Source organism: Sarcophilus harrisii, chromosome 1 (genome assembly GCF_902635505.1).
Source record: "Sarcophilus harrisii chromosome 1, mSarHar1.11, whole genome shotgun sequence".
In the NCBI taxonomy this organism is placed as follows: domain Eukaryota; kingdom Metazoa; phylum Chordata; class Mammalia; order Dasyuromorphia; family Dasyuridae; genus Sarcophilus; species Sarcophilus harrisii.
The window spans coordinates 181,371,415-181,392,886 of NC_045426.1; the positions used below are offsets into that span (position 1 = coordinate 181,371,415).

Here is a 21,472-nt window from a genome sequence, read left to right on the forward strand (position 1 = left end):
TTTTTGCTTTATCAGATAATACTTCTCACTTTTCTCATTTCATGATCCTTCTCATTTAAATTTTACAAACAAGTTTATATTTTAAACTAAGGTTGTCTTAAGTTGCTATCTCCCTCTTAACAAGAAAGTCAAACTTATTGACCATGTTATTCTTTGGTCTCCTTGTTATGGCAATTAGTTTATATTTATTAAACTTCTGTGTGAAACTATTATAATCAATGCTAATATCCTTTGTGGTAACACAAACAGCATATTTTGCAGTAGCAATATCTACGAATCATTTAACATCCAGGTCAGCCTCAGAAGAAGCTGCTACCAGCTGAACCAAAATGACATAAAATTTCCAAATGAAATAAGGCAGAGTTTTTGTGGCGAAACTAAAGGATTGGCTGTAGCAACTTATAGATGTCTGGAATTGGTCAGTCTGCCAGGATTGATTGGGAGTTATTTCTAAGACTTGACCACTGAAGTAGAGAGCAATTACATTTAACTTGATAAGCACATATTAAATATTTACTGTGGGCCAGGAACTTTGTTAGGGCCTGGTGATATATATTAAGACAAAAATTAGTTTAGTCCAGGCCTTCAAGGAAATTATATACAACTAGGGGGAAAAAACATCTACATGGATAAGTAAATAAAACAAGTTAGGTGAAGCTGATAGGCAGAGATAATGTGTGGAAATAGAGTGAAGGTAAAAGGTTGGGGCTGCCAGTAAATGTCAAGTTGAGCAGACTGTTGTGTGAATTAAAAATGATAACCTGTAGAATCTGAGGTGAGGAGAGTGAGAACAGATTAGGTATTGTTAGGACAAAGCATGAACGGAAGACAAAGATATTAACTTTGCAACCAGTTCTGGGTGATCAGTCTCAGAAACTAGTAAGTCAGAAGAGGCAGTTCATTACTACTGCAAAGGTGAGTTTGGGTGGACTTGATACAGTTGGCCTTCCTCTGAAAACTTTCCATACTACAAGTTATCAGTAAAAGACTGCTGGATGGTAAGTCCAGACAAAGCTGATTCTGGGCAAAATTAAGAGGTTGGTGAAGGTGCCTTCTCATACCCATATTTTCAGTACATCTCTGTCCAATGGGTGATTTGTCCTGAGATAAATAGCTTCCTCATCCTTTGTTTTGAGAAGGGTCAAAGATGAGAGAATAACTCTTAAATGGTAGAATTTCTATTATCTGCACTAAGACTTAAGAGAAGCACTTTTCTAGGGTGATATTCTTTCATAACGCACCAAATCACTTATGTATTACTGTCTCTATGTTAAGCTGACTTCTTAGCCAGAAGATGTGGGAAGTTGAATGAGCTAGCAAAAAATCTTTAATTGGAATGTGTTCTATCTTAGTAGCTGTAGCAAGAGAATGAAGACTTCACATTGACACTCGAGTCAGCAAATGTATCTACATTGTTAACTTAAGCATGAACTTATGCTATAATTTAAAGAGCTGGATTTGGACTCAAAGGATCTAGGTTAAATCTCAGCTGTGCCATTTATCCCTGTGACTTTGACCTCCTTTTCTTCATATACAAAATAAGAAAGTTAAAATTAATGAAGTCCAAGGCTCATCCCAGGCTTATATCTATGATACTTGGACTCCTTTGAGTCCTAAATCTGATCCTGTAAGGTACTTAAGGGAAAGTAATAAAAAATCAATCTAGCTAGCTCAAATTTTTTACTTTTGGATAGACATCACAAGGCAGCAGGGTTTATTGATGCTAATCTACAAAGCAAGATTCTTAAGAATAAATGCAATCGAGTCAATAAGCATTTATTAAACATACATAAGGAATGTATGGGATGTTCCAGGAGGATTAGCATCTCTCTGGTGTGGGGGCTTGCTGGACCCTTTTCAGGGCTGCTCATCCACCAATGTTAGCCACTTTCACCCAACTCTTACATGTGGCTCCAAGAAGCTGTAGCACGTGTAGCTGTTACACCTCAATAAAACTCTCAGCAGACTAAATCAGGTTGAGGGTAACAGGTCTCACAACTGTTGATGAGTTAGGAAGATGTCTATCACAAGTATGTGAAAAATTCCCCCAGTGGAATGGGCAGATGAAAAGTTTATTCCAACAGCCATGACAGCAGCAGAAGCAAGCAGTGTGGTGCCTGGCCAGATGCTGAAGATTTCAAGGTCATCCACTGCATCCCAGGCCTTCGCCAGTCATCTTGACTTTGGATTTGGATTACTCTGGGAGAGTGAGGCTGAGGACTTTGTGCAATTCTGCTTCACTTAAATCCAATTTGTGGACAAGTTAAGACATCATCCTATGTTGTCATTGACCCTCTTTGAAAATCAAGGATGAACAATAAGTACTTATTATTTGCCAATAAATATCCCCAGCTAAACACTGGGGATACAAAGAAAGGCAAAACACACACACACACACACACACACACACACACACACATAAGCAAACAACCAGTTTCTGATCTATAAAAGCTCATGGTTTAATGGTGATATATAAAAATAGATGTGTGTGTGTGTGTGTGTGTGTGTGTGTGTACATAGATAAAGCACAAAGAGAGAAAGAAAGCGCAATTAGAAGATAGATACTCTATAGGGGGAAGGCATTAGCCCAAGAGGGATCAGGAAAAGCTTGAAGGAAATGAGGAAAGTCAAGAGAGGGAAATGAGGAAGGTCAGAATGTAAGTCATCGATGGGAGGAAGAGGGAAGATAGTCAATGAAAATGCTCAGAGAAGGGAGATACAATGTTGTGTGCAAGAAACAACCAGGAGGACATAAAAGTACGTAGAGAGGACTTAGTCAAAAGAAGATGAAAGAGGTAGGAAAAAATGAGATTCTGAAAGGCTTTAAAGTCAAATAGGAGATTTTTATATTTGATTCTAGGAATAAAAGGAAGTCACTAGGATTTATTGAATTGAAGGGAGTTTTTAACAGCTGAGTGGAAGATAGGCTGGAGTGGGAGGAATCTAAGAGGGGAGGAATACTCAAAAATCTCTTGAAATAGACCAGGTGGACTTGAAAAGATTCTGCAGTAGGGTGATGAAAGTAGAAAGACGGAGAAGGAAAGGCATATAGGAGAAATGATATAAATAGATTCTACAGATTTTGGCTTCAGTTTAGATTTGGGATGTAAGAAGAGATTCAAGATTTGACACTTAGGTAGAGAAGCGAGGTAACTAACAAGATTGTAGAGCCCTCAATAGAAATATGGAGGTTAGGGAAAAGGAATGAGATTGAGGAGGGTTTAATGAGTTGTTTTGGGCACATTGAGTTAAAAAGGTTTTACAGTTCAAGATATCCAATAGCAAGTTGGAGATGTGAGACTGAAGATGAGAGAAGTTAGGGTTGAAAAAGTACATTTGAGAATCATCAGCATGAAGATGAAATTGAATCCATGGAATTCATGAGATCACCAATTGAGATATTATTGAGATAACTACACTATAGTGTAGAGAAGATGAGGAAACATGAATCCACAGAGGTGAAGAAAATATGGGTGTGTCAAAAGGAAGAGATCAGAAGTATTTACCAATTTGCCAGACAAAGGTCAAGGAAGATAAGCTAAATTAGAAGCCAGAAGTTAGTGATGGCAGAATAAATGAGTTTACCCAAAGATTTCTGGGATCTGTTTGCTTTCAAAAATCCCATGCATGACTAACAAGGTTAGCTCAGCTGGTATTGACATTTTACAGCATAGAAATAATAATAATAAAAAAAAAATCTATAAACCAAGAACTGTGGAGTACCTAGTAATATATATACTCTAATCAGCCAGTGTCAATCTATTCCCTTTACTCCAGTCATTCATACAAATTTAGATGATTCTACTTTTAGGAAATCCTGCCCATCTCCAGATGTTTCCCTGTACTATTTTTCAGTACAGAATCTTAGCCACAAAGTATTCCCTAACAATATCGTACTTAGACCTATCATCTTAGTCATCTCTCATTCTCCAGGAGTCTCCACTTGCCCAGGCTTCTTCCTTACTTCTCACTAGAGTTGAGGTCGAGGTCCACAGTGGTTTATTAACCTTTCCTAGTTCTCTTACACCATTATTGTATGAAAAAAAACCTAGCTTTTTATTGTGAGTTCTTTCCTAGCAGCTTCTTAAAGTATTGTATGCTCTGTGGAACCTATTTTTAAAAGATTTCAGATATTTTCTTATATCTATGTAATCCCATATAGCTAGTAGATCTTGTACCACTCGTACTAGAGAAATATCATGCTAGACAATGGATTAAAAAAGACTAAAGTTAGATAAGCTGCACCATTATTAGGTTGCCCTACTTTCCTACTCCCAGCCTGAATATGAACACCTTGTCAATCAGTGCTAGGACCCACTATGAGCTGTGGGCTAACCAGAGCGCAGGGAGAGAAAGTAGCTCTTGAACTCTGCTTTGCAGTTTCTGAAATGCAAGTATATGAATCCCACTAACCCAGAGCATGTTCAAGTATGCACTCAGCATTTCTAGCACAGCTTTATATTGCAAACAACAAAAAATAGCCACTGATGATAATCTTATATAGTCTTTTGTCAGATCCATTTAACAAACATTCATAGTGGGGATGAAAGATGATTATCAGTGTCACTCAAAGTTAAGGATAGAAAATTGATATAATCCCTTCTCTTGCTCCCTGCACTTTCTCCAACTCCAATTAAAACCTCACTTGTGACACTTAGTTCTGTGACCTTAGAGAGATAGGGACATAGGGAGACTTAAGAATTGAATGTGATTTCACTGGTATGGGGTACTCCCTCTATCAATGTGGGTTGGTATTTTCACTGCAAATTATAGTATTCAAGTTGTGTTTGGCCCCAAGAGATTAAGACTTGAATCTAGGTATTCCTTCCTGAGACCAACTGTCTAGCTACTATGTAACACTCCAAGTCTTAATCTGAAGCTCAAGATCCCCATCTGCAAAATGGAAATAATGCTTAGGACCAAATAAAACATGTAAATGCTTTATAGGCCTTTGAAGCAGTCCTTCTACCCTAGCTAACATTCCCCCCTCCATCTCTGCCCTGTAGTTTATGACAGTTGCCCTGTTTCATCCCAAGCCAAGCACCCACTGTGACCACAGAAGTCATAAATACCATTGAAAGGTCTCCCAGGGTAATTGAAATCGCTTCTTTGGAGCTGGAAGAGATTTTAAAAGAGGTTTTTGAGCATAAGCTCCTCCTTATAAATGAGAAAACTGAAGTTCAAAGAAGTTAAAAGACTTCTTCAAAGTCATACATAGTAAGTAGCAGAGCTAGGATAAGAATCCTGGGTGTAAATCCCACCTTTCCCCATTTCTCTATAATTCTCTTTAATTCAATGACATATGATCACAGATTTGTCCCTTTCTATATATCACAGAAAAATACATTATTTTCCTATACAATAACTTATTGATAAGGCAAATTACTGAAGGAAAAGAAAAAAAAAAAGCTTGTTTTAAAATTTCCCTTGAGGTCATCTGGACACTGAAAAAATCTTTTATGAATCAATCTTGAATATTTAGTTCACGATTTCCTTCAGTTCCTCAACTATGATACTAAGGGACTTTTAATATCTACTGAGCTACTCATGCTCACTCAAGCTCCCATTTCCTCAGATATTTTAAATCCCATGACTTATCCTTTCTCCACAGCCATATCTTTTCTCACTTATTCCCCACTTTCTCCCTCATCTAACCTCTAACTTCAATGTTCAGTTGAAATTGTTCTTTTCAGTTACTAATGACCTTTTAGTTGCCAAATCTGATGGTCTTTTCTCAGTCCTCATCCTTTTTGATTTTTCAGCTCCAATTCAAACTATTGGAAGTACTAATATTTAGAAGAGACCAGATAGAAATCAATGATTCCTTGAGACAGCAAGAAATATTAAAATAAAATTAAAATTGAATAAAAAATTAGAACCCACAAGATTGAAAAAAAGGAGAGAAAAATATCAGATATCAAAAATATACTGATGTGGAAATTAGGTGAGAGGATTCAAAATCCAATCAACTCCCTGAAAACTATGATCTTGTCTGCACATTGTATTTCAAGAAATCATAAAGGCAAACAGGTTTCTGTTCCTCACAGATATGTTAAACTGCTTCCCCTATTTTATAGATGAGGAAAATAACTCAGAGATGATAAGTGACTTAACCAAGATTTCACAGGTAGACGATAGTAGAAATGGGATTTGCGATTTTCTGACTTCTAATGCAGTGCCCTATTTAACCACCTGCTTCTCACTAATACTCAATTCCCCTATAGCAAAGTCAGTGACAGGAAAAACAAACAAACAAAAAAACCCAAATAGTTCTTTATAAATCATGGCAAGTGGAAATGACTTTGCAATCAGCAGATAAAATAAATGTGCAGAGGGAACTTGTTCCCACTTAGTTGGAGGGAAAACACAGCAGGAAGGCAAAATGCTAAAGTATTTGTCTCCTTAAAATTATCTTTCCTTTCTGTATTCTTTGTCCCATAGCTGTGACTTTCCAGTTCCTTTTAAATGCTGAAGAATACAATATTAATTCAAGAGTTAACTCACTGACTCCAAATTATCTTTTTTGTAAATTTTTCATCCCTTATTCTGTTATAGAAAAGGTCCAAGTGCCAGCAGGTTTCTTTTTTCTTACCGCTGTGTATCTATGTACTTAACATGTCCATTTTGTTTATTGGCATATTTGACAAGATTCTGAAAGATTGGCATGACTTCTACTTGGTTTTTATTCAATTATGAAGCTTCTAGCAATGTATATCAATGGAAAGCATCCTTATTAAGACAAATGAGTATTATCTTTAATACTGGAGAAATTATGGAGCACTGAAATTATATACCCATTTATACATATCCAATTATATATCAACAAAAATCCAAGCAGTAAAACCTGTAGGTAGAATTGGAAATTATGTCTTACTAAATGGAATATAATTCCTAAAACTCATGTTCTCATGAAAAGTTACTCCATTCTAAACAAAAAACTTTTATGTTATTAATTTCTCATTTCAGTATTCATACATGTGTATAAAAGTGCATTTTCTGTGGATGGCAAAATCCGTGATTTGAAGGACTATTTACAGAATAGAATTTTCCCACACTTCAGAAGAAATGGCTTTAAGATGATCCCTTTCAAGATCTTTGTAACTTTAATCAGTCATTTGTTATCAATGCCAAATGAGATGAAATCAAATCTTATGCCTATATTATAGCTAAGACGCCTAACTGCTGATTTTATAAGAATGAAACAATCAATTTCAATTTAGTTCTTGTGTTAGAGTAGTAAAACAATAATCAATGCTTACTACAAATATTCCATTGGTTGGTGCTTGTGACACTCAAATATTCAATTTAGTTAAATGACGGAAATAGATCTAGAAAGTTACCCTCTTACTATTACCTTACTGATTTAGCTTATGGCCACCAGATGTGTTCCAGTCTACTGACTCATCTTCATTACTCCAATAAGGGTATTTTAGAAGACCAAAATGAACTATTTCAACATATAGTTAAACATAAAAAAAGGTCATCCTTGTACTAGTAACAACAGATGGTTAAAAAAAAATTCCTTATTTCGCTGTGAGCCCACTGCACTATACTAAAAAAGATAGTATATTCCTTGTTTCAGTGTAAGATTTATAGATATAACCTAGCTTTTAGAATCTGAAAGTGAGTTCATTAATTACTTTCTATATCAGAAACCTAAATATAAGTTCAAGAGTTGAGACACAGTTCAATTTCTCTACTATTAATGAGTAATTTTACATGCTCTGAGAAAAGTGCTTCAGTGCTCTTTGGAATAACCTGATCCAGGGAAGTAACCAACAGTATATCAAAGTTTCTTTCAATCTTGAAGAGTATCAATGAGACCAATGCCATTGATATGTGCACAGAATCATACAGATACTCCTAATTCCAGGGATTATTAAACATGAAAGAAAAACATTTTGTTTATAACAATTACTTTGTGGATGGTAATTATACATGGATGCTGAAATCCAATAAACTATAGTATTTGAAATGCTATGTGGATTTAATTAAAAGAACTAAATTGTCTAATCAAAAGGATTTATTGTAATCATATAACATTAAATGAAAGGAAATTCAACAGCACAGAACTTTGAAAAACAGCATACATCATGGGAACTTGCTCGATCTCCTAGGTCAATACCTAGTTTAATAATTTACGGAAGAGAAACATGTTTTGAAAAGTTATTCATGTGCTCATGATTTGTAATAACTTAAAAAATTATTTCAGACAGACAAGATATACAAAAATTAATATATGGGGGAAATTCTTTTATTGATCTTTGGTTTCAAAGTTGCTGTATTTCTGATTCAGGCAGTACTGTGTAAAAACAATTTAATGAATATACTACATGCAAAGGTAAAGGAACAGAAACAACAAAGTTTGTACGTATTACAATGACGGAAAGGGAAAATACACAAAAGGAGGGTGGGAAAATATTTCTTTTAAAACTATAGACACTGTTTATAATATCTCCCTCTGCATCTGAATGCATTTCACAGTATCTACACATGATCACAACCAATTTGGAAAAAAAAAAAAAAAACTTCTTTTAAATCATATAATTATTTATAATCATTTGAAGACAAGTATCTTGACTTTAAAACTTTTAATCAATATTTAACTTGTGCTTTTTCCTAAAGGGAAAACATTAATTTCAAATAAATTAATGGGAGCATTAAAAAAAAAAAACAAAAACACCAAAATCACAAATCATAGTTGCAATAAAATCTCACAGTATTTCCTTACTTGGCAAAAAAGTTTAAATCAGCAAGTTGTTCATCATTTTCAACATCATTAGTTTTTTATTAATGACATGCAAATATCTATCAAGTAAGAGGATAAAAAGCTTTTAAAAAATCTCTTAAATAAAACATTAGCAGCAATAAAGACAATGCACCATCCTACACATGGTGCAAGAAAATAACAAAAGAGCTATACAGTAGCTGGGTAGAGACACATTTCCCTTGCCCCATCATTACATTAATATACTAATTACTAATGACATTTCATTTTAGCTTGAAAAGCAGAAGACACTATAAGGCTTCTTTATAAGGAGTGTTTCCTTTGGTGTATATGCTATTAATTCAAAAATACAGCTTACACATATATTTAATTCTTTACATGCAAAAAGAGCAAATTCTTGAATTATCACATACAACTGAGTCATATTATTTTTCTGCTGAATCACTATGTAAATATTTTTAAATACCAAAATTTTTAGTTTTTAAAAAAATAAAACTTCCAAATCCAACAGTTTGTCATGACTTTAACATAAAAACATATTTAAAAAAACTTTACAATTATCATTCTCACTTCAATCTACTGTATTCTTTCTATGATGTCTATATACATGTTGGCATGACAGTATGAATATGCAAGTTTTATTGACCTTACCCAAACCAATTGGCAAATCAACTTATAAGATGGTATGCTTGCTACAAATTGTAAAAGTTCTCTTTCTGACTAGTGCCCAGCATGCAATGTCAGATTCTACTAACTGATTTGATGTATGTAAACCCAAACTATCTGATTTTAATTCAATAATTTTATCCACATTATTCCCATTGTGTTAGTTTCAATAGAACAAGTTACAAGATCATGTTTTTCCTTTTTCTCAATCACCTCTGACAAGTATGAGAATAAAGGAAAAGATGTCTTTTGGAGTGGATGATACAAAAGAGAACAAAACAAGTTTAAAAATGTTATTTTCTAAGGACAGTAAGAAGGTACTGTCAATGGCAAATTATTAAGCTTTGTACTGCCCCATCAAATTTTATAATGTTAAATAACATGGGCAAGCATGAGGGTTCTAATTGCCAAATAGGCTTTGATTCCAAAATCCTATAGAATATAATACAGTGAAAATGGCTTTTGTTTTTGCCACAACTAAAGTTTTAAGATTTTTTTCTTTCTTTTTTTGGTCCCTTATGAAGTAAAATTGGGAGATTTAAAATATTGAAGCACCTTAATATTTATATAGTTTACTCTAAAGTTGAGATAGTATTTCTTAATATGCACAATTTATGACACTGTTTAAAGATTGATTTTTTTGTTTGAATGCTGCCCTACAGATTGACCTTTTCCTTTATGACAGATGTCTCTTGACAAACCATGGGCTACTTTAATGTACTAACTAGCACAGATGGACAAATTCTTAGCAAGCACCAAAGATAATAACCAATAACATCAATTGCTTTAGGAACAAGATGGAGTCTTTTTTTTCTCGAATTATACTGAAATATGTGGTATATTAGGTGCCAATGAACAGAGTAATTATTCATTTTCCTCTTGCTACTTTTTTGAATATAATTATGGATAATGTATTAGAAATTCAAATTAATTTAAAGATACCCAAAAGGAATCCTGAAACCACTGAAATATAACCTTAAATCTAAATGTGTAGTTTATACACAAACAGGCATTTTAAAGCAATTTTTTAAATTATAAAGTAATTTTGTACCTTAAAAATTCTCATCTCTGATGGAAAATTCTATTATTTGTAACTTAAGTATGAGAAAATATGTTAAAATGTAGTGTAATTCTGTAAAGACCAGGATAAAATAAGAGGCATATGACTGGAGAAAAATGATATTTACATCTTCTGAATATATCCTCACTTATAAGTATGCATATAAAATCGAATACTTAAGAGTACTAAATGCCATAAAAATCAGCTACAGAAAAGGTACATGTTATAAAGAACGGTAAAAATCAATTCAGGGCATGGTTTATAACTCTTTAAAAATACTGTTAACAACAAACTTTATAAAGGATATGTGAAAGAACTGTAGCATGACTATATATATGGATACAGACAATCAAAACAATTGTTCCAGTATTAAGTTTGTTGCTAAAAAAGCAAGTAGAAAAATGTTTTTCCCCCTTAATAAAAGCTAAATGTGTTTATAATCAGTAGAATAAAGCAACATTCTAAAGTGAGATAACTTATACGACATGAGCCATGTCTTTTCCCTTGTTTTGAAACTAAAGAATATTCTATATAATAATTAAAGCTTTATGAATTTTAAATTGATATTCATGTTCCCCTATAGATAGAAAATTGCAAACTTCATTTCTTTTAACTGAGCTTCAAGAAATCTTTTAAAATGCAAACCACCTGTTTCAGAAAGGGAAAGAAATGTAATCATGGATATTTAAAGAATAAGTACAAATACTCATAACCATTACTGATTTTACTCTCAATATCTCAATTATTTTTAAAAAGTAAGCCAAACTAGTTTAATTTTTTTGTGTTTTGGCATTAAAAAAAACAAAACACATTTTCTTCATAAAGACTAACATTTAAAACACTAAGATTTAAAAATGAAGATAAAGGGAACAAAGCCAATTCAGAAGAACCTTCTTGAATATAATTTTTGTTTATTCCCAATATTCTTAGCAGTGCACATAGAATATCATGCCATGCATCCTATTTTCAAACTTGTAAAATTTAAAAAATTTAAATGACTGAGACTTAAGTGATACTTAAAAATTTTTTTTTCTCCCCTCCCTCCACATTTTTCTGGGAAAATACTTTTTTTAAGTCACTTAAGGGAATAAATCTTTGCATGTAACAAGTGCCTAATATTTATTAATTTGAATTTAAATTAAGCAATGTATTCCAATGAACATATATGAAAACTCTGGATACTATGTTACCTTCATATTTTAAGTTTTATAGAAAATAAAATTTAACATAGCTCAAATTTACTAGCACCTTGCAAAACAGATGTGGCAAATGACAAGGTACCAGATATATGGGTTCCACTCTTTAAATGCCACTAAAACAGCCTCTGGAAATTTAACTGATAATTTAAGCCATCCATCTGATTTGCTACTATTGCATAGATAACACAAGGAATAAATACATTCATCTTATAGGCAAGACATAAATAATGATGGCATATGCATCATTGATACAACTTTTGCATTCTAATAATTTCAATAAACATCAAGTTAGTTTCCAAAGGTGAGTAAGAAATTTCACTATGTAATCTATACATTTTGAGTAGTTAAAATTTCAGACCAAATGGGTATTATTACTATGGGGCAGTAATTGACTAAATTAAAGCTGACTATACAGATATTATTAATATACCTTTCAAGAATAAGTTATATCCTGAATATAATTACATATACATATGGCTCATTATGTTCTCTTAATTTAAATCCAGAAAGGAAAAATACAAAGATTGTAGCTTATAGAATACTTTTGTTTTGATTGATAGAGAAGATGACATATATATATATGAAGAGTAGATAAGCTTCTAGGTTCCAACTTGTCCAGAAAAACAAACAAATAAACTGGCTCTTGCAGTTATCACTTCCCTTGGCATCTGCATCAGGTTCTTAAGAAAATAGGAGTCAAGGTTCCTCTACCAACTAATAAGTCTTCCTAGTCTCTTCTAATTACTTCCTTGAAAACCTGTCTATCTATTAACAGGTAACTGGGTAGCATGAGGAAATTTCTGGAGGAAGTAAAGGAAATTTTAGATTCAGATATTATACTTTAACTTGCTGCTACTGACTCTGATAAGAAAACACTAACCACTATGCTTCATAGTAAAAAAAGAGGAATGGAATTAAAAAAAAAAAAAAAAAAAAGATAATTTCTTTGGTATGATGCAGTGTGAAAAAGATAACGAATGGCATCAGCAGCTGCTTGCTGAATCAGACAATATGGGAAAGTAGTAGTTATAATTTCTTTCCTTAAAGACTATCAAAAAAGTATATTTTTTAAAAAATAAAATAAAAAAAAAGTTGAAGATATCTCCCTCCCTTGGAAAAAAAAATCATGAAAGGCATATAATACCACCAGCATTTTGTTAATGCTTGAGAAAATGGAAAATTACTCCCTCATAAAGATTTCTCTAGATTCCCACACCAGAGTCTTTAATGTCATTTGAACCATTTTAATTGAGGCAAAATTTTCTCATCTCAAATCCCCTACTTCTTTAACTGAAAAATCTTCTTGAAAACCATGAATGTCCTGATAAAATATAAATTTCTTGACAGCAGGACCTGATTTTTTTCATCTTTGCATTCTTAACACTTAGAACACAGTAAATGTTTTAATGTATTTACTGAACTGAATGGATTTGGGAAGTAAACATGGCAGAAAGGTTCTCCAGTCTCAGAGCTTCTTGTGGGCATAGATAACCTTTCTAAAAAGTGCATGCTAATTTGTCAGATAAGAGATCATCTCTCAATAGGAGCAGGATTGGTTTTTGCCACAGTCACATAACAGTTTCAAATATGCAACCCAAATATGCATAACAATATCTTAAATAGCATTTCAATTAACCTGAATAGCATATGACAAAACACATGACAATTTTTAGCTTCACACAAAGCTTAAGTCAGGTACTACCTCATCCTTAAAGTGCTACCTCTAAGGCTCCTGAAATTACCTTAGGTAACCAGTCAATCATTATTATGTACTTATTATACAAAGCACTACACTAGATGGGAAGACAAACACAAATCTATGTCCCTGTGGTAACTCCCAAAAGACTGCAAGCTCCAAGAGGGCAGGAGTATTGTTTTTATCTTTTTTATCCCAAGTACTTATCACAGTGTACTTAATAGGTGTTTAATAAATATCAGTTGAATTAAATTGAAATTGATTCAATGAAAATGTACTTCAGTGGTTAAATTTACATAATTTGTTATTTTAAAATAACCAGCCTTTTTTTGGAGGGAGGTGAGAAGAGATTTTTTTTCGAAGATATGATAAATTAATATAAATATGACTTCTGTGTTCTGTATTAATCATTTCTTTCCCTATCAGATGATAAAGTCCTATGACCATGTGCATAACAAAGATGGCAAATTGCAATCCCAAATTACCCCAAAGTAATTATTTTTGGTAAAAAATACTTTTGAGTATAAATTTGATATATCATCATTTTCAAGTCGTATTTAATAAATGTTCACTAAGAAATATGGTCAGCAAGTTGTGAGTGACTGCTATTTTCAGTAGTACAATCATCCACATAATCTACTTTAAAGGATTATGATGAAAAATCCAATCCATATGCAAAGAAGGAATTGTGTTTGAATATAGACTGAAGCATTCTCTCTTTATAGGTTTTTATTTTTAATTTAATTTTTCTCAAGGGTTTTCTTTCACAACTTGACTTTTACGGAAATGTTTTGTATAACTTTATATGTGGTTTCTTAATTGTGGGTGGGAATAAGGAGAGAATCTAGAACTCAAAAATCTTAAAAACAAATGTAAAAAAAATAATTGTTTGAATGTAACTAGGGGGAAAAAACCCATTAAATAAATAAATAAGTAAAAAAAAACACAACTTGAAAAAAAATAGTCAGCAGACATTTCTAAATACATAGTATTATTACATATAAATATTCTTCAAGTTACTATCAAACCAGATAAATTCATATCAGATTTGGAATTTTAGAGTGTCCCAAAAGATACCTTAGAGATAATTTAATCCACTCTCTACTGTTTCTTTCCACATGAAGAAAAGCTTCACCTAACTTAAAAGTAATTTGTGATTAAGAAATGTACATAAATAGAAACAGTCAAGAATAAAGGGAAATCATTGATTAATTCTTTAAAGAAAAGGTATGAAAAATGTTATTAGCTCTATGGTCATATTCAGTGTTCACATCACCATGAGTTTAGTTAAAAAGTTAAAGCACAAATATAATGTTATTAGTGGGAGAAAAAAGCTGCAATTGGGTGACTATTTGAGATTGAGTTCAAACAATGGGATAGGATCATAAGTATGGTTGGATCTGATTCTTTAAGCCAACTAAAGCTTCATGAAGATACTGAATGATTCACATTCAAAAATTTTACTTTGCTGAACAGAGCTACAAGACCATAACAGAAAATTTTCAATTATGAGATGGTCTCAGAAAGTCTACCAGATTGAGAAACTAGATGATTTCTGAGAATGTCAAAATTTTATATTTGGAAAGAGTATCTAATTTCTATTTACAAGAACAAAATGTAGCTCCATAATTAATACTATTTCCTTTTCCCTGAACCTATCAACTTCATTTTCTTCTGAATCATAACCCAAGGAAAAATGTTGCTAATCATTTTATTGTTAGTTTGTATCAGAAATGAAAAATGAATCATTTCTCCTATATATAAATTTTTGTCATGTATTTGTTGCAATTTTTTGAAACAACTGTGGGGAAAATTTCACCAAGTCATATAATATAGAATTTTAAGTGTTTCTATTCACTATGGTCACACAAGTACACTAAAAAATACTTTACTCAGCATATAGCAGTGAGAAAAAAGTCTGATAGAAAAAAAAATAAGGTAAAAGAAAATCCGGAAATTAAGAATAATCTAATAGTTTAATTTTCTCTACACAAGTTTTGAGATAATCAAATAACCAATGCTCCAGAAATAAAAATTTGATTTAACTCTGATGTTACAAGCTTCTTTAAAGATACACACACACGTTTGCACCCATAAAGTTATATTACTTGCTATGAGCCCTTGAAAACTTTCTAGCTAGCAATCATTATCCTTAATTTACTCTCAAAAATTTTTCGTCAAGAATTTGTTCTAGAACTGAATAGATATCTATTGCCTGAAGTAATCTGCGAATTGTGCAAAATTTGTAGCTTAGAAATTTGGTACAATATAGGTTTTAAAATAAATCATATGAATATTTAAAAAATTATAAGTATCCATCTGAAATAATGAGATTATACAAAATGTGGTTTCTTTCAATTTATGAAGAGATCTTTTCTTCTTTCTGTACTTTATTCCATAGTACAGATTTTAAAAACTGAGGAGTAAGTAGTACCTTTGGTAAGAACTTAAAATTATAAAAGCAACAACAAATTCTATTATGCCCTCTTAATTCAGAACTACTCAAACACATTTCCTTATACACACATCCACACCCACATACACACACGCAAAAATATGGCAGCAGTATAGTTCAATAAACACAAGGAATTATCCCTAAATCCTTAATGACATTTAGAGAGGCAGATAGGAGACATGACTTTAAAGTAATAGGACTGATATTTTACGAAATATGTCAAGTTATACATCTAAATAAATGTTCCTTCTTCATAACCTTAAGAGGTTATACATTTAAGTCACGAATACGGGTACCCCTCAAAGAACAATTTTGGATTTCTCCAATAGGAACTGCTTTCAGGGGCACTTTATAAAATACAAAGGTAAATCGATTTCACTATTTACTTAGTCATATCTTACTGTGGACCCAAACTGAACTACCTAGGATTGAGTATGCACTTTACTCATCAACCTTAGCTTCAAATGATCTTTGGCTATTTCCAAAATCAAAATCACTCATAAAAGTGAAAACTTTTATACCACTGAAAATATTAAAAAGATTATATGTGCAGGTTTTGATGACTATTCCAAAACTACAGAAATAACATGAGCAGTAGTAACTTTGTTAGACTATAGATCTTCCTTGGTGGCTGCTTGGAGTGATAACTCTCCTTAAGATGTCCAATTTATTTTAAAGTTGTTTTAAAAATTAATCACACTATATAATAACAACCCATGTAAATCTTTAAATTCCTAACTCTGAATTTTAAGTTTTAAATATTCAAATTCATCATGTTCATGTGTTTGCATGTATTAGAAAACAAAACTAAATTAAAATCTGTATCAAATATCTGATTATTTCTTGCTTCTGAAACTATAGGATAAGTCATTTTTAAAAGTCCTATTTATTTCTTTTAGGAATATTTATTTATAAAGATTCAAATGAAATTTTTATTATTGGTCATAATATAAAGGGTACTGAAGATTTTACTCTGGAAAACAAGAAATGACAGAGTAAGAATTACAGTATACTAGTAGAGTTTACAACTAAGAAGTCCCAAGCATTTTTAGGAATCTAAGTGTCGTAGAGGAAGTACAAATCAACAGCTTTCTGCTGAACTTTCAAAAATGACTTTGAATTTTCATTCAAGCCTGAAACTTCTAGAAACATATGTACCTCTATTTAATCACCTTTTGATATCCAATAAGCAACTTAAAATAAGAATTCTCTAAATTCATCTTTTATAACTTTAATATATTATATATCTAATATATAATATGTACAATACACATATGCATTCAGCAGGACTAAAACATTTTTAAAAGTTTGATCAGTGTTGATAAATCTTTATACTGATTTAAGATAAATTTGTCCGATAACATGGGGAAAAAAACTCCAGAAATTGAGGCCTATTCAAATTTGTGAGACTCAAAAGCAATTATTGTTCATATGGCCATTAAAAAAAAATTGCAGAGATTGAGACAACGTATGTTTAACAATAACAATTCCTGCTATGCTGAGGCAGCAATACTTGCTGGTATTATGCACTTACATCTCCATTAAATTAAAAAATACTACAGCTTCCTTTGCTGTAATATACAGCAGCTGTTTCTTCTTTTCTGTTGGATTTGTTGTAGTTGCTGTTATTCATCTGGAAGAGCAACTAATACAGTTCCAACAGAAGTTTATTTTTTTCTCCCTTGTCTCCCCCCCAAGTATGGCTCAGTTTCAAGATTGTTCTCTAGGCAGCCACCATTAATTTTACCAGTACCTTAATACCATTCAAAGGCATCAGACAATGACTGAACTCAAACAAGGACAGTTGAGTGTTTCTGTAAACTAAAGTGATCATAAACATTTAAATAGCCCTCTCACATTAGTAAATGTATATGTATGTTTGTATGTATATATGTGTGCATATGTATACACACACACACACACACACACACACACAGATGCATATATATTTGTCCATATATAGAAAGGAAAAAAGTCACAGTTCCACAGCCAAGATTCAATAGTTACTCACTATTTACATAAGAAAATTAACAAACCAACTTGTGATTTTAAACATTAAAACATTAATTCACCCTGAGAAGACAGAAGAAGCATTTAAAAAAAAAAAAAAAAAAAAAGAAGAAGAAGAAGAAGAAGAAGCTACTTGGATGATATGTATTTTTCTTCAGTCTTTCTGATTTCTTCCGATTTTCCTTAGATGTTTCTTCAAAGGCACATGGACTCCTAACTAAGTTGCCATCACTATCTTTTGCTGCTGCTGTCTTTGTTAGATGATTAGTTCATGCCACAGTCAGGTACTGGTGATAAAAAAGTCCAAAAAGGCTTGTGGCAAAGAGACAAGCAGCAATCCACCAAGTCAGAAATGATAAGAGCCCTCGGAAGAGCAGAGGAGTAAAGATGGTCTTTAGGCTGCCCAATGCCATTGTTATCTGAGTAACAGTTACCTTCATTTTTTCATCAGTAGATGGTAATTCAGAGTGAATAGAACCAGAGAATGGATGGTCCTCCACTAGAGAGTCAGAGTTAGACTCAGAATAGATTCCCCAGGAATGATTACCTGTAAAATCCAAATTAATAACTGAAACATAAATAGGAAGAGGTTCACAAAGTGTTGATTTTTAAAGTGAGACATGAACATCAAAATTCTCTAGCCAAACTTTGCAAAATTTAAATTTGAAAAATTGCCATCAGATTTTTCTTGATGTGGAACATAAAATTAAAACAAATAGCAATCAGTAACATTTCCTTGATAAAAATCATTATTGAACCTGAGTAAATGACAAGACTGTAATCTGATATCAAAAGTAAAAATATCTAAAAAAAAAATTTAAAAAAAAATCTTCTTTTGAATTGACTTTTAACAAGCTTGGGGCAAATCATTTAACATCTTTAAACTCTTGAAAACTTTTCACACTTTCTTCATTTATAAAATGAGAGGATTTGACTTAGATGACCTTCTAGGTTCTTTCCAGCTCTGACTCTACAATCCTCTAGATTGTAATATAATCTGGTAAGATAATGAAAATGTATTTTCTTAATGGAGAACGGCATGATAATACTGAAAATGGTCATTACTGACATTTATATTCTTTTATAACTTAAAAAATAATTTGCATTTATTATTTTATTTGGCCTTCATAACAACCGCATGAAACAGCCACCACAAGCACTGCCATCCCCACTTCAAAGATGACAAAAAAGAATCCACAGATATTAAGAGACTTGATCAGACTAAAACAACTAGTATGTGTCAGAAGTTGACTGATCACAAAACACTGACAATGCAGAGTTTTTAATTAATCATATCTTTAACCAGAATATGTAAGGCAGAAGACAGATTAGATGGCTTCTTAAAAGTACTTACTATTTTATAACAAACTCTCAATATCACAATAACATTAAAGAAAAAGAAATAATTAGCAATGTCAAATCTAGAGGCTAATAATAATTTTCAGAAAGTTTTCATCATACAAACATCCTATTTTGTATTTATATTTATTTTTTATATTTTATCTCTAGATTTTCCATGTTATCTATTAAATGCATTCACATAGCACTTGTGGCTACTTTTAATCTTCCCAAACACATCTCCTGAGGAATCTGTCAGATAAAAGGTTATCAATCTAACTAGCAAAATTCTTGAATCAAGTGGAAGGGGACGTGACACTAGGGAGACTTTACACTTTTTAGTGCACTTTTAGTGCAATCCTTCCCCCAGAAATTTTCTAGAATGAAGTGTACAAATGAGACAACAAAGCTAACAGTTCAAATGAACATTCTGTAGAGTGAGAGTCAGTACTGATAGAACAGCTGTTAAATTTCTAAAAATATTAACAGCAACTTAATTCAAGGGATGAGTGTTTAACTTATTCTCTTGCTATATACAAACAGAAATGAATAATATATAACAGAGTTTGATCGATGAATTCATTTAAAATTGAAGAATGAATAGGTTGACTGATAATCCTCTTAAAAATCTAAACACAAAACCTGGAGAATAAGTTAGGCATGAAGTTTTAAAACTTTATGATATTGAATTTTCAAAGACAAGCAGAAGAAACGATTGTGCTAAAAGTTATTCCTGTTTTTTAGATTTACAAGCATTTTTGAGATGGGTGCTTTATAACACTCTTCATATTTTACATGTCAGTGTGTTACTAATCCAACACAGCAAGATTGAATACAAAAAAATCACTATTTTCATTGTCGAGGCATGCATACCTAGAGTTTTCAAAAGTAGGGTTGTATGGAGCAGCATGACCAGAGGTGCCACATACTGCAGTGCAATTACACAAAGGTAATAAAACACTCTCGCCACCTGAAAACAACAAAATTCTTGAGTGACTAAAAATGCAAAGAATTTTAATACAATCACATTAGACTTATAAATATGATCATCAGTTTAGCTGAGCTCCTTAAAATGTGATCAATCCTTGCATGAGAAGGAAGCACCATTTCTAACAAATTTTCATGATATTACAACTGCTTCAAATATTGTGCTTCAAAAAGATCCAACTGTTTAAAAAGATCTCAAATTCTTGTGTAGGCTTTTAAAAATATATAAAAAGTTAAATAACATTTTAAATACTAATTATTTTTCTTATGGACAAAATGGGAAAGTGGGTATCCCCAAAATCAGATTTAATGATATCTTCAGTCAATAAAAATGCCATGTAAAACTATCTATAAAAAGTAAACATTTCATTCTGTAAAGACCCAATTCAACTCTGGAGGAGCAAACAAAATTTTTCCTAACACCTACTATATGCTAGGGATTATGTTAAGGACTTTACAAATATTTGTAAATTTGAGCTCATTTGAGCTTCATAACAAACCTGAGAGGTGATTGTTATACTCCCATTTTACAGATGAGGAAACTGAGGCAAAGAGATTAAGTGACTTGCCCAGGGTCATATAGCAGTCTCTGAGGCTGGATGACTTCAGGTCCTTCTGATTCTAGACTCAGTACTCTACTTACTGAACCACCCAGCTGTCTATTATTTTAGGTGAAACTACTCCTGATGGTCAAGTTGTGATTAAAATGAAAGAAAAGACCTCGGGGGGTGGGGAAGGGAAAGGTATTTGATTCTAAAAGAGTCCAGGATTCATATAACTGTTAATAGGGGGATAGGGGGAGGTGAAGACTCAAAAAGAGAGAATCGTTTATTCTTCTTTTTTCCCCCATGAGATGAGAGAATGAATTACTCACAATTTTTCTCCTTTGGGTTTCTTACTATAAATCAGATATTTCTTTTATGGTGTTCAGGTAACAGCACAATAGGGAAAAAAAATTCTAACCCTAAAAGCAAATACTCTTCATTAAGTCATAAAGCCCAGATAAAACCTATTCTGCATAGTGTTAATAGGCTCAATATCTTAAGACACTTAAAATCATTGAAGATAGAACTAGGAATAACAACTGAAAGCTTTTGTTTTTCTATTACCTACCACAGAAATCAAGTTAATGATTTTCATTTATGACTTTAACTGTAAAAAGTATCAGAAAATAAGTTGTTCTTATTTATTGAAAAAATCCCTGGTAGAATTGAGTATTTGGGAACTGGTTCTCACTTATAGGATGTAATATCACATACCATCAACTTCTTGTCACTATAGGAATAGAGATTCTCAGAGACTGCTTGTTTCTAAGGCTCCCATGAACACAGAC

The 21,472-nt window shown here is 32.3% G+C and overlaps 1 protein-coding gene across 1 annotated transcript in view; it reads right to left on the reverse strand.

Annotated features, from left to right (window-relative positions):
- Window positions 1–17,023: 17,023 nt before the first annotated feature.
- TMEM161B (transmembrane protein 161B) overlaps window positions 17,024–21,472 on the reverse strand; it is a 97,357-nt gene continuing 92,908 nt past the window's right edge. Inside the window, exons 11-12 of the mRNA XM_003759855.4 lie at window positions 20,026–20,122; window positions 17,024–18,361 (exon numbers count right to left, since the gene is read on the reverse strand). Coding sequence (XP_003759903.1) covers window positions 18,084–18,361; window positions 20,026–20,122 — 375 coding nt within the window. The 3' untranslated portion in view covers window positions 17,024–18,083. The remainder of the gene's footprint in view (window positions 18,362–20,025; window positions 20,123–21,472) is intronic.